The sequence below is a fragment of the Lagenorhynchus albirostris genome, chromosome 10 (assembly GCF_949774975.1).
Source record: "Lagenorhynchus albirostris chromosome 10, mLagAlb1.1, whole genome shotgun sequence".
Taxonomy (NCBI): domain Eukaryota; kingdom Metazoa; phylum Chordata; class Mammalia; order Artiodactyla; family Delphinidae; genus Lagenorhynchus; species Lagenorhynchus albirostris.
The window spans coordinates 56,680,262-56,692,370 of record NC_083104.1 but is presented as its reverse complement, the minus strand read 5'-3'; the positions used below and the strand labels follow the sequence as shown (position 1 = coordinate 56,692,370).

Below are 12,109 nucleotides of genomic sequence, written 5' to 3'. Positions count from 1 at the left end.
AAATTAACAAAGGCACATGCAACTGAAGTCGTTTTTTCCTTACTTAGATTCTAATGAGACTCATTTTAAAAATACAACTCAGGGCTTCCCTGGTGGCGCAGTGGTTGAGAGTCCGCCTGCCGGTCTGGGAAGATCCCACATGCCGCGGAGCGGCTAGGCCCAGCGGCCATGGCTAGGCTCAGCCATGGCCGCTGAGCCTGCGCGCCCGGAGCCTGTGCTCCGCAACGGGAGAGGCCACAACAGTGAGAGGCCCGCATACCGCAAAAATAAAATACAACTCAGGTTTACTGAAAGAAAAACAAAGTTTCCATTATTCTCAATTTCTACGTGCTAAGATTAGTAATCCTACAATTTACAACATGGATCATAGAAATAAAAGCTATAGCTACACAAAAAAACCTAACATGGCCCTGATGGATATCAAGAAAATACACTGAAAAGACCATATACATAATCTAAAATATTAAGACATCCTATTCATCATGAAATGAGCTTTTTTAACAAATCACTTTCATATAGGCACCTCTATTAACTCTACCTCTTTCACAACAAAATAGACAGAGTTAATAAAATATTATTCTAATATAAAACAGTGAAGTATTATTCTAAGCTGATTACTGACACACAGTGCTTTACATCAGCACTGTCCCCAGAACTGTCTGTGATGATAAGATGTCAGGTATCTGCACCGTCCTGTACAGCCAGCCAGCAGTCAGTCACTCGACAGGACTGAGCACTTGGAACATGGCTAGTGAAGCCAAGAAACTGAACTTTTAATTAATTTTATTGAACGTACAGTTAAATAGACACATATGGCAGTGACTACTGTACCGGACAGTGCAGATGTAAATTATCAATGGGATAAAATTTCAGATGAAATCCCTCCAGTTACATATTTAGGAGCTATCACCCTTAGAAAAGAATGACCTACAATTGCTTACATGATATAAAAAGCACCAGAGAAGCTCAAGGGATCTTGGTTTTAATTGATATTGCCAGCATCACTGGACATCTTTATTTCTAAATCCCAACCTGGGAAGTGTCCAAAACAGATATTTCTAGGGCTAGGACAACATTTCCCAACAGAATACAAAAATATGTATGTAATAGTGCTCAGTACCCAGTAGGTGCTCATTATATGTTTCTGTCCTTTTTCCTTTCCTTTCCTTTCCTTCAGTGCTGAAGTCATACTAGTCTCTACAAGGTAAACAGGTTCAGTACGAGCATTCCTCATCTTCTAAATAAGCAGTTGCCGGAGCAGATGGACTGATCAACAGAAGGCGCAAGTGGGTAAGAGCTGCTGGAACTGTCGACCTGAGGACCAGCAACCACAGGCCTATGAACTTATGAATCCAAGAGGAATTAGAAACCAGAAGATTATTCAAATCTTTTTAATAATTAATATCTTGGAAGCCAAATATAGTCCATCTTGATCTCCCTTCCTACCAGCTTCATTCTTTTCAACCTATACACTTCGGTACATGATAAATAAAAATGTGGTAACTTCTATTTGGTCAACACAACTCTATATTCTGAAAACATATGATATCCATCAATCAAGAAGGAAATTTAGGTTTACTAAGGAAAAGCTAAATAACAAGGTTACTGTTTGCACCAGCCTTCACTTCACATATACTCACAGAGACAGTGAGGTTCCCCCAGGGAATGTTGTGTGCCGTTACATTCCTTTCCTCCCACACCTTCAGAGTTTCATTGCCAGGGTTAGAAGGCTCAACACATACACATCTGAGAAATCAGAATTGGGTAGTTTTAACCATTCTGCATTTCATGTTTACATTTTATTAAATCAGTCACACAATGGAGTAGCTTTTAACTTCTTAACTTTTTTCCATGTTGCAAAGCATGGAGACTAAAAAGTGAAAATATCAGAAACAATGGAATGGAATAAAGTTTGGCTTATATAAATATAACAAAGCTAATAGAAATACCAATAAAATGTTTACTTAATGAAACTGGTTAGATATATCCCTTGGGGCAGTACTATTTTCTTTAAAAATCTGAGAAGACACCACCATGTTTAACACGGTCAGCCTCCACTAAATCTTACCACTTACCTCCACAGGAGCCGCTGCCGCCTTCCCATCTACACACACACAACATGCACTGGGAACCAGTATAAGTTATACTCCTACTAATTCTAGCCCTACCTGCTCATGCTCATCCTTTACTCATCTTAAGATCCATCCTTAAAGTAATAGGTAAAACATAGTTTTTCAGGACAGGATTAGGAGAGTCAAAGCAATCAGAGAGTTCAGTTCATATCCAGAACTATCTCACCTGCCTGAAAAAGCTAGAAACACATACATAAGCAAAGAAATCTCTAAATATGGATTTAAAAAATGAAAAGACACAAGAATATTCTCAATTGGATTATGAGCTGTTTGAGAAAAGGCAGGTGGCTGGACTTTGGATTCAACTGAGGCTCTATCATTTACTAGCTGTTTGACCCAAGTCAAGTTTTAACCTCCACGAGCCTCAGTTTCTTCATACACAAAAGGGGCTACGATATGAATGGCGAACACTGACATGAATATATTACTCAACATTCCTAACACAGTGCCTGGTCACAGAATGTTAGCTGAACAAATGATGTCCACAGGTAGGAAACAGTGCTCTAACTGGTTGGCACTAGCTATAAAAACCATGCTTTTTAAAGATCAAAGTAGCAGGGAAAGAGAGAAGACAACAAATAACATTTAAAAAATTAACTAGTTTAAGAACAAAGAAAATGACACAAAATAGATTTGGCATCAAAGTGTCACTAATATTTTCAAATAGGTCAATGTCTTATAGGAAGTTTCACATCCCTCCCTCCTCTGTGCATCAAAGTCGAGAGTGTGTGAGGACAGCGAGAGGAGGAGGGGTGTGAAGTGAGGGACTGGGGCCAAGGGGGGCAGGAGGAAGGAAGGCTTTTGGTAACCACGTTCCTCCAGGAAAGTTAATCAAATGCAGGCTCATGCTCATACCAACTGTGCTCAAGACAGCAAATACAGGCATCTACCTCGGTATGTCTAATTTTAATAACCTTTTTCAAGTTTAAACAAGTTTGCCAACCCTTTGTAACTATTATAATTACTTCTCAAATCCTATTTTATTCTAGAGTCCTAAAATATTTTCATTTCATGCTTTTCTTATCACAAAGAAAATAATCCACTAAACAACATACAACACTGCACTGAAATTACACTTTAAAATAACTTCCAATAAAAATGATCAAGTTTCAAAAACGTTAATGAAAATGCAAAACATGAAGAATATATAAATATATGGTGGTTAGTTGCCAAACAACTGAATTTAAATTGGTCAATCCAATTTACACATAAAACCAAAAATACACACACTTGGACAAATTGTTTCAGTGAATAAAAATGACTGAATTTGTACAACCGCGTTTACATCCACTGTGTGCTTTGGTAAGATCTCATCTGTAACAAACAAGTCAACCTCCGTATTGCTAGTTGGGTAGTTATAGCTAGATATACAGTGAGCATCACATTGCAAAAAGTCCATTTTCTTTTGCTCAGACACCTCTGCAAAAATACATTTACTATTAGGGGAAACAGAAACACTTACGAGTAGCTGGTCAGTTCATCTAAATTGTTGTGCATATTAAATGCATATATTTCTCCTAAATGGAAGAGCTTCTCCAAAGCCTCATAGATGAATATGATGCAAATGAGAGCTGCGAAAGCCTCCTCAGTGAACCGGGTGATGTAACACACAAGGCTGCTTGCATCTGTCGCAACCAAAACAATGCACAAGAAAGAAGTCCACAGACCTATACTGGTTCTCAAAGACAGATAGGAAAGGTGATAATCTCTGTTTAGAAAGAAAAATGTGGACATGATCAACATATACATGCCAAACAGTACTGGTACTTAAAATTTTCATAACAAACAATAAGAACAGTATAAAAACTTAAGATTTCTAAAAGAGAACACATTACAGAATAACAAAATAACGACTAAAGAAAGCTCTATGTGTTTTTCTGCTTCAACTGAAGACTAGCTTCTTATTAGTAGACTTAATGATTATATTTTACTTATACAAAAGGTTTACAGTGAAAATCTACTAGGCAATAAATATTTTAAAAACAAAGACCTCACTTTAGAAATCAGTTATGAGGAGTAAACGACAGATAAGCAGCCTGTAGAACAAGTGGATGTATGTCGCTGTCTCTGAAGACCCAGATGCTCCAGCGTCAACACGGCAGCCACGCCCCAGCCCCACCACCACCAGCTCCTCTACCACCAGTATCACCACAGTGACTTCATTTTCCAATTCAATTTCAAATAAGAAATTACTACCAGTGAGTCTAAAACACTTGAGGCCACTACATTCTCTATTTATGTGTGTACTGTGCCAGATCAGAATCAGAATCAGCTTGTCCAGTGGCAAAAGAATCCAAACAAGAGAAATTAGTGAATCAAACATTTAACAGCATCAAGTTGTTTCAGACTAAAATATTCAACTGCATTTATCTCACAAAAGGAATAGTACTGCCATGTCAAATTCCGAGGCTACCAGCTCCAGTAATCTGCACTAACCCCACACTGTGAGCTGCAGCTCCCTCTGTGACACAGGCTTGCTGGGTAAAGTCAGCGTGAGCCTTTGAGATCCACTGCTTTCTAAACTTCCTTTAGAAGACCAACATACCGTATAATAAATAATTCAGATTAACTACCTTCTTACTAGGTTGAAATTTGCTAACACAAAGGACTTTTATTGTCCCTCAAGTGATTTTCTTATCAGCACTCAAATCCACTGAGTTTAAATTCAAGGTGACTGGGGATGAGAGTAGGAGCCAGAGTAGGGTTGACCACACAGTAGCCCCAAAATATTGAAAATATGTATACTCATCAGATCCTCTTTTTCAGCTATTAAATATACAATGTACTTTTAACTAAAGTTAGTAACAATAATATATAATTATAAACATACATAAACAAATGTGACAAGTAGGTAACTATTACATACCTGCAGAATTTAAATAAAATTTTTTCAAACACTAAAACTGGACCTGTGCTCCCCAATATTGTTAGAGGTTGCCCAGCAAACAACGAATAGGCAATCCCAGTTAATGATGCTCCAAAAAGAGACTCTATTGCACTCTGTTTAAGGAAAAAAGAAACGAATAAAGGTAATACATCATAAATATATCTCTAACCTACTATAATACACATATATAAGATACCTGGAAAATAAAAATATTAATCAAGTGGTTAAAAAAATAAAGCAAATGCAACTTTAAATCTCAAATTTAAATTTTAAATATGGAAAATTACAAATATATTTTAAATACATAGAAAAATTGTTTTGTTTTAGCATATTAAAGGTGAACTTTTATAATCAACCCTAATTTAAAACTCAGTACTACAGGAGGTAAGGAAAAAGGGGTAAATGGAAGATGGACACAGAGGCTCCAACCCTATCTATACATGTTTTACTTCTTAAGCCTATGGTGAGTATAAAGATGTATATATTATTTTGAATATTTTTGCATGTCTGAAATAGTTCATTTAAGAAAATAAAAAACATACTAAATGCTCGATGTGGTGTGCTACAAAAAAAAAGACTCCTTCAAGTAGATGAACAAGAAATTAGCATGCTCAAATTTGAAACTATCATTCTCAAACTTGCTTCTAAAGTGCAATTTCCCATACATTTTAAAGAAATTAATCTAATATGATGGGCTTAACCAACATATATAAAACATGAAATGCTTAACATAAATAATAGATGAAAAATCTCCTTAAAAAACTCCTAGAAACCATACATGAGGAAATATTATTATTAAAGTTTGGTAAAAATGATAAAATGAAAGACTCATAGAAACCTTAAATCAAAGCTAGTAGGCCAATTTTGTTTCACTACCAACATTACATCCTAACTGATTAGGTTATCAGTTGCTAAGGCATATAGGCTATGACACTCGACAGAGGGGAGGGGTCAGAAAGAAAACGGTTTACCATTCACAAACATCAAGGTCAACTGGGATATACAATTAAGAAAGGAAAAGCCCATCATCGGTAAAGCAAAGACAAGACACTTGTGAGAAACAAGCCTCCTGGAACTTGAGAGGCAACCCAGCAGCAGGCAGAGAGCAGGGCTTCAGAACCAGATCTGAAGTAGAAGACTGCTTCCCACCAGGTGCTAAACCATGGCCGTATCTCAGACTTGTCCAGCCCAACTTTTCTCATTTTTAAATGTGGGTGATGATAGCCAGGAGAACTTAAAGAAGCAGTGTTTCTGAAAACACTAGCAAGCACACTGTCTGGCATATGGAATGCACTCAATAAATGGTAGCAATTATCATCATCAGTAATAAGAGCATGTTCCAAAATCAAAATCACAACATAAGAATAGTATGTAGTAAAATTAACACTCAATTATTAGTATAAAAATAGGATCAAACCCACATACAAACTAGACTTTCGGCAAAATGAATAAGTGTTCAGATTAATAATATATTTATGAATTGTATGATATAAATTTGTTTTCTTGCCCACAGACAAACAAGAGATTGTCCTGGAAGACACTACTAAGCTATTATAAAATCTTTAGTTCAATTATAATATGTATATTTAGGAATGAATTTAGAGTTCAAATCAAAGGAAAAAATGTCTAAACAACATCTAGAAATAGAAAGCAAAAAATTGAGCAGAGAAACAAGGAAATGGCAAATAAAGAAATGCTAATGGGGTGGGGAAGGCAGTTGGGCGCAAAATTACTTTCCCTCCTCAATGTTGTGTTGAAAGAGCAGAAACTTCCAGGTGAAGACCTTCCTTTCACCATTCCCCAAACCCCTCATTGCCACATTTACTAGGTTCTTTTACCCAGACCTACTTTTTCCCAATTTTTAAACTGTTTCTATGTTCATTCCCAAACTAAAACCTGTCTTTCCCTAAAGAAATCACAGCCCTCCCTATACTGCCCTAACTAACCCACATTCAAAAGCTTCCATTTTACCCACCAGAAGCCCTCCCCTAATCTCCCCCATACGCCTCTCCACTGTATAGCACTGAACAATCCCTGCTGATCTTCCTCCTTCTCTACACCTCTATTTTGGTTTTTACAAAATTACATCATCCTGACTCCTCTTTCAGAGCTCTGATTGTGCCTGTGTCTAATTCTCTGGGCCATTGTTCTCTTCATTCTCATCCTTCCTCCATTTCATAAATGGGGATAACTTCCCACACTTTTTTCCTCTCCTTCTCTCCCTTTACATTGTTAACCTCATTTATTTTCAGTTTCCCAATTTTCATATTTCTTTCTTACCACTCTATAAATTCTGGAACTGCACCTCCTAATGTCTCCATTTCTACCTGAAGTTCCAATAAGGCATCTGAAAATAAACGCATCATCTCCATATCATTTCCCTCCATAATATTTCCGATTTCTCTATTCTAAAGTATTACAACTCCTACAGCTCTTCCTTTACCTCACTCACGTGTGGCACAGAACACCACGACATAGTAACTACATATATACTATCCTATCTTTTTCTCCTAGGTTAGGACCCTGAGGATAGATGACACATGCCCATGTCTTACCCTTGTCTATGTTCCTCTAGTGCCTAAAGCTCTATCACATGCACAGGGTATTAAACAGCAGGATGAGACGGGCAGGCAGTGAGTGACAGTCCAAGAGGAAAGAAACAGTATTTCCATGATGGTAACAGACATGACACACTTCCTCAGGGACCAGCAGAGTTACATGTACAACTTGTGACAGCACATAAAGAAACTTACTAAAAATATCTATTTTGCTATAATAATATAAAAGAATAATATAAAAGAATCTAAATAATCAAAAATAAATTGAGTTGAAAGGAAATTTCAGTTGTCAGGTTTATCTCATGTTCAGCTTATGAAATACTTTAATTGAACAATTATTACTACTTAGAATTGGTTGGTTTTTAACCTTTTATCTGTAAAAAATAAATTTTCTCTAAACAGTAAATATCATTAAACAAAATATACTTAGGAATCACAAACTGTCTCATTTAAACGCCATTAAAATGTATATAAACAGCAACAAAAAAGTCTTTCCAAATTTCACGAAGCACTAGATGCTGTTCCAATATCAGGCCCCCACAGCCCCAATACAGTATCACTAAGAACAAAAAACATAAAAACTTTCATTCTAGTCATATCAAAATATAGATGCAGTTTTCAGTTATACTTTCCAATGAACACTTTGGCAACATTCACACAAATTTAATAACAGCAAAATTAAACACCACTTCAAAAATCCATCATTTGTCCAGAATTATGCTCCCTTCTTCCAAACAGTCTAGCCCAGGGGACCTGCCAGGGTGGATTAGTTAATGTTAATCATATGGCTCTAACTAATCCTATGATGCCTTAAAGGATACAAAGTGACCCCACGGATAAATTCTCCCACCCATGACCCACCCAGAATCAGTTCAATTGATCTGTCTCCTCCCACCCACTCCCCCCACAAAGACAATACAAGCCTTTTACTCAATTTATAAAACCATTCATCCAGCAAGCCATGACAAACTTTTTTCTTTCTTTCTTTCTTTTTTTTTACCTCAACTGTGCATCTTCTCCTGTTCAAATGGCTTCCCCATGTTTTCCATTGCAATTACCTTTGGGGGAAGTCTGCTTTGGGACAGGTTAATCATGCTGTGGGTAGACTCTTCAAATAAAAGTATGAATAGTGAGACAAATGCACACAGACACTTGCCTCTGAAGAGCTAAGAGCCTGGCCACTACCAATCTTTGTACTCACTATTCTGCCTTCTGTAGCTTCTCCAAGCAGCCCTCCAAAAGTGATTACAGGAGACATACAGGCACAGTATAGGAAAAGAATCGAGGCCAGGCACTGCAGACTTAATGCATCCTTGAAGTCACTCAAGAAAAAAGGTGCTTTCCTTTTGATGTCAAGTATCAAACCACCAAAAAGCCTAAATAGGTGAGATGAAACTCGTCAAACTGTACACTAGAGGATTCTGGCTAGTTCAAACTAAAACTATGGGCTACATAAAACTGCTGGTGCCTAGCGTTTTGTCAACAAAAATCAATATCCTATTTAAATAATGGTATAAATTATAGAAGACAAACTCATTTAATCTAATCCACTGATAGTGGAAAGGCAGACCTCACTAAGTTAAAAGAGACACAAACATCTGTATCATATGGACTATATACTGAAAAGACTACAGGCAAATGACTATATGAGTAAATGCAATAGATATCAAACACAAATGTGCAAGGAAATACATAATAAAAATAAATAAAACCTAACAACCCATTCATGAAAATGTGCATAAGCAATGCTATTAATCATTATTTATATTATAAATCTTAAAGGCAAGTGTCAGAAATACCAGGAATGCAATTATAATATAATCATAAGTCCCCAAATACCCTTTAATATGAATATAGTATGCTCAGGCCCACTCAAGTAGTGAATTAAATAATTTTAGTTTTAAAATTTTAGTACTTCAAACACATGAATACTTCTGGTCTAGAAAAAAAGCCTAAAAACTATTTCAGTGTATGTAATTTACTGTATATGTAGTCAAGCCAGTGTGCATATTAATAAAACTAAGAGGTTTTAGTTAGTAAATTTAAAATCTATATTTGCATATCAAATCATTTCAATGACTTATCATTTCAGTGTTTTTTAAAATCAGACTTTTGGATACATCTAACTTGAAAGCATTCCACTACAATATAAGCTCTGTGAGGGGCAGGGACCTTTTCTTATTCACTGCCATTATCTCCAGTGTCTAGAACACTGCCTGGGAAATAGTAGGTACTCAATAAATACCGGTGACAAATCAGTAATTTAAAAAGATTTTGTGACTCATAAAATATCATTCAAATCCTTACTGCAGAAAAATACACCAAACAAATTAATCTTATGCTTTCAAATGCTTTAGATGTTTCAAGCTTTACCATTCTAGCTTTTTCCAAAGTTAATACTGAAATAAAGCCTAAACATACATTGACACCTGGAAGAAGTTATCCTATAAATAATATGACAGCAAGGGGACTGAGAAAACTGTAAAAAAAGGTGCCAACTTGCAATAAAAATGGTGCCAATGATAATCTAGAAAATGAAAGTATATCATCAAATCAATCATTTATATGAGACTCTAGGGTAACATGAGATCACTGGGGGTATGGCTTGGTACTTCTCAGTGACTAACCCTACCTCAGTTTTAAGTCTGAAGAAGTAATAATAATAATAACTTAAATAAGCCCCTTTCACATGGGGACAGAGTCTTACTCTATTATACTCAGAGACTACTATATTAGTCAATGAATTAAGACATCCTGTATAAGCTATCCTGGATTTTTAAACAAATATTTAAACTTCAAGATCTTTAGTTCTATAGGGACCACCAATGGATAAAACAGTATCAACATCCACATGCTTTTTTCTACACAATGGTAATACCATATCATTTTCTACCTCTACAAAATATTTTAAGACAATGTTTGCACTGGTAACATTTCTGTTCTTTATTCCAAAAATTAACTTCTGCAACAATTTTTCTAACTAGGTTTCCAGAGACTATTACTACGGTTTAATTATGCTTGTCTGTCGAATTTTACATTACCTCATGATGTACTGCTCATGGAAGAGTTTTACATCTATGTACACACACGACACATTGGTTACAATTCCTCTCTGTTCCCATAATTCTCTAACTTCATATGAGAATGGCAATAGGACACCACACTTTCCTCAAGAACCTTCTGTACAGGCAGTTAAATTAACCTACTATAGAACTACAATACTCTTAACATATGCTGCATAATATTTTCATTTTAAATTAAATCCTGGTATACAGAGCCCAATATAGTCTAGTAAACTACTTTAAAGTGCATATTAATTATCCTTAACATTATATACCTATAAAATAATATACATTTTTTAAAATATGGAAAAAATACTGTACAAAATTACTTTCCAAATATTTGCAAAGAAAAAGAATGCTTATGCCTTTTCCATCAAATCAATCTCTAGCCCCTAAAAGACACCCACACTGTATCAGTATCTGTACCCACCGTCCAGTCCTCTGTAGCTCAGGCCCAGCATGGTGTGGGGCCTCCTTAGGGGTCTCACCCGAGCTGGGGGCAGATCCATTGGGAAATACAGGAATCTTTCTCTTTTCCTGCATTTCACAAAAAACACATTTTCAGAATTGTTTTAAGGAAGCTGAGAAGGCATCTTCAATTAGAGGGCACATGAGATATCATACTGATTATATATCTAACCAGTATTCCTAGAAAAAAATGCTTCCTAACATAAACTTCCACTTTAAAGAAACTGTACTTTGAAATAGAATCTAAAATTTGTCTCTATTAATATTTCAAATTTATATTGTTTTCTTCTGCTTTATATTCTAATATCAGATAAACTATAAAACACCCACACACCCCATTTCGAATTACTACTCAGCAATAGAAGCAGAAATATCCAATAAAGCATCTCTCCAACTAGAATTTTTTAAATCTTATTCATGTTAACTATAGAAAAAATACACTTTACATTAAGAGTAAATGCTATTTTTTTCCTTTTTAAAATACTTCCCTTAAGACATAAGTAGCACAAGAGTTATTAAACAAATTTTCATAAAAATCAATTTCCAATTAAGTTTTATTACAAATTCAAGAGTACTATTCTCATGATAAAAGATCTCCTCCTCCTCACCAGAGTGAGCTTTTAATTTGTTACCTCCAAAGGTCAGAGGTTGCTGGACTAAAAAAAGTGTGTGTGTGTGTGTGTGTGTGTGTGTGTGTGTGTGTGTGTGTATGTGTGCGCGCGCATATGCGCGCATGTGCAGGGGGGGGGGGTGGGTGGCGGGGTTTGGGTTGGGGTGGGTGGGAGACCGCTAGAGGGAGAGAGAGGAGACCAAAGAGAAAGGGAGAGGGAAGAGGAGAAAGAAAAAGGCGGGGTTGGGGGTGGTGTTTATCCTAGGAGGTCCCCCGGATCAAAGACTCTGGATCAACTAAAGACTTAAATTCCCTGGTTCACATGTTCAGTATTTATAGAGCAGCACAACTTATCTATAATCATAAGATCACCATTTGAAAATGCCAAAATT

At 36.2% G+C, this 12,109-nt stretch overlaps 1 protein-coding gene across 2 annotated transcripts in view; it reads right to left on the bottom strand.

Annotated features, from left to right (window-relative positions):
• The window catches only part of SLC4A7 (solute carrier family 4 member 7), a 123,870-nt gene that overhangs the window by 25,670 nt on the left and 86,091 nt on the right, over nucleotides 1–12,109 (bottom strand). For both annotated transcript variants that reach the window (XM_060162504.1, XM_060162503.1), the window contains 5 exons: nucleotides 11,070–11,176; nucleotides 8,779–8,953; nucleotides 4,999–5,132; nucleotides 3,595–3,840; nucleotides 1,641–1,746 (listed from right to left, as the gene is read on the bottom strand). In XM_060162504.1, the coding sequence (XP_060018487.1) occupies nucleotides 1,641–1,746; nucleotides 3,595–3,840; nucleotides 4,999–5,132; nucleotides 8,779–8,953; nucleotides 11,070–11,176 (768 nt within the window). The remainder of the gene's footprint in view (nucleotides 1–1,640; nucleotides 1,747–3,594; nucleotides 3,841–4,998; nucleotides 5,133–8,778; nucleotides 8,954–11,069; nucleotides 11,177–12,109) is intronic.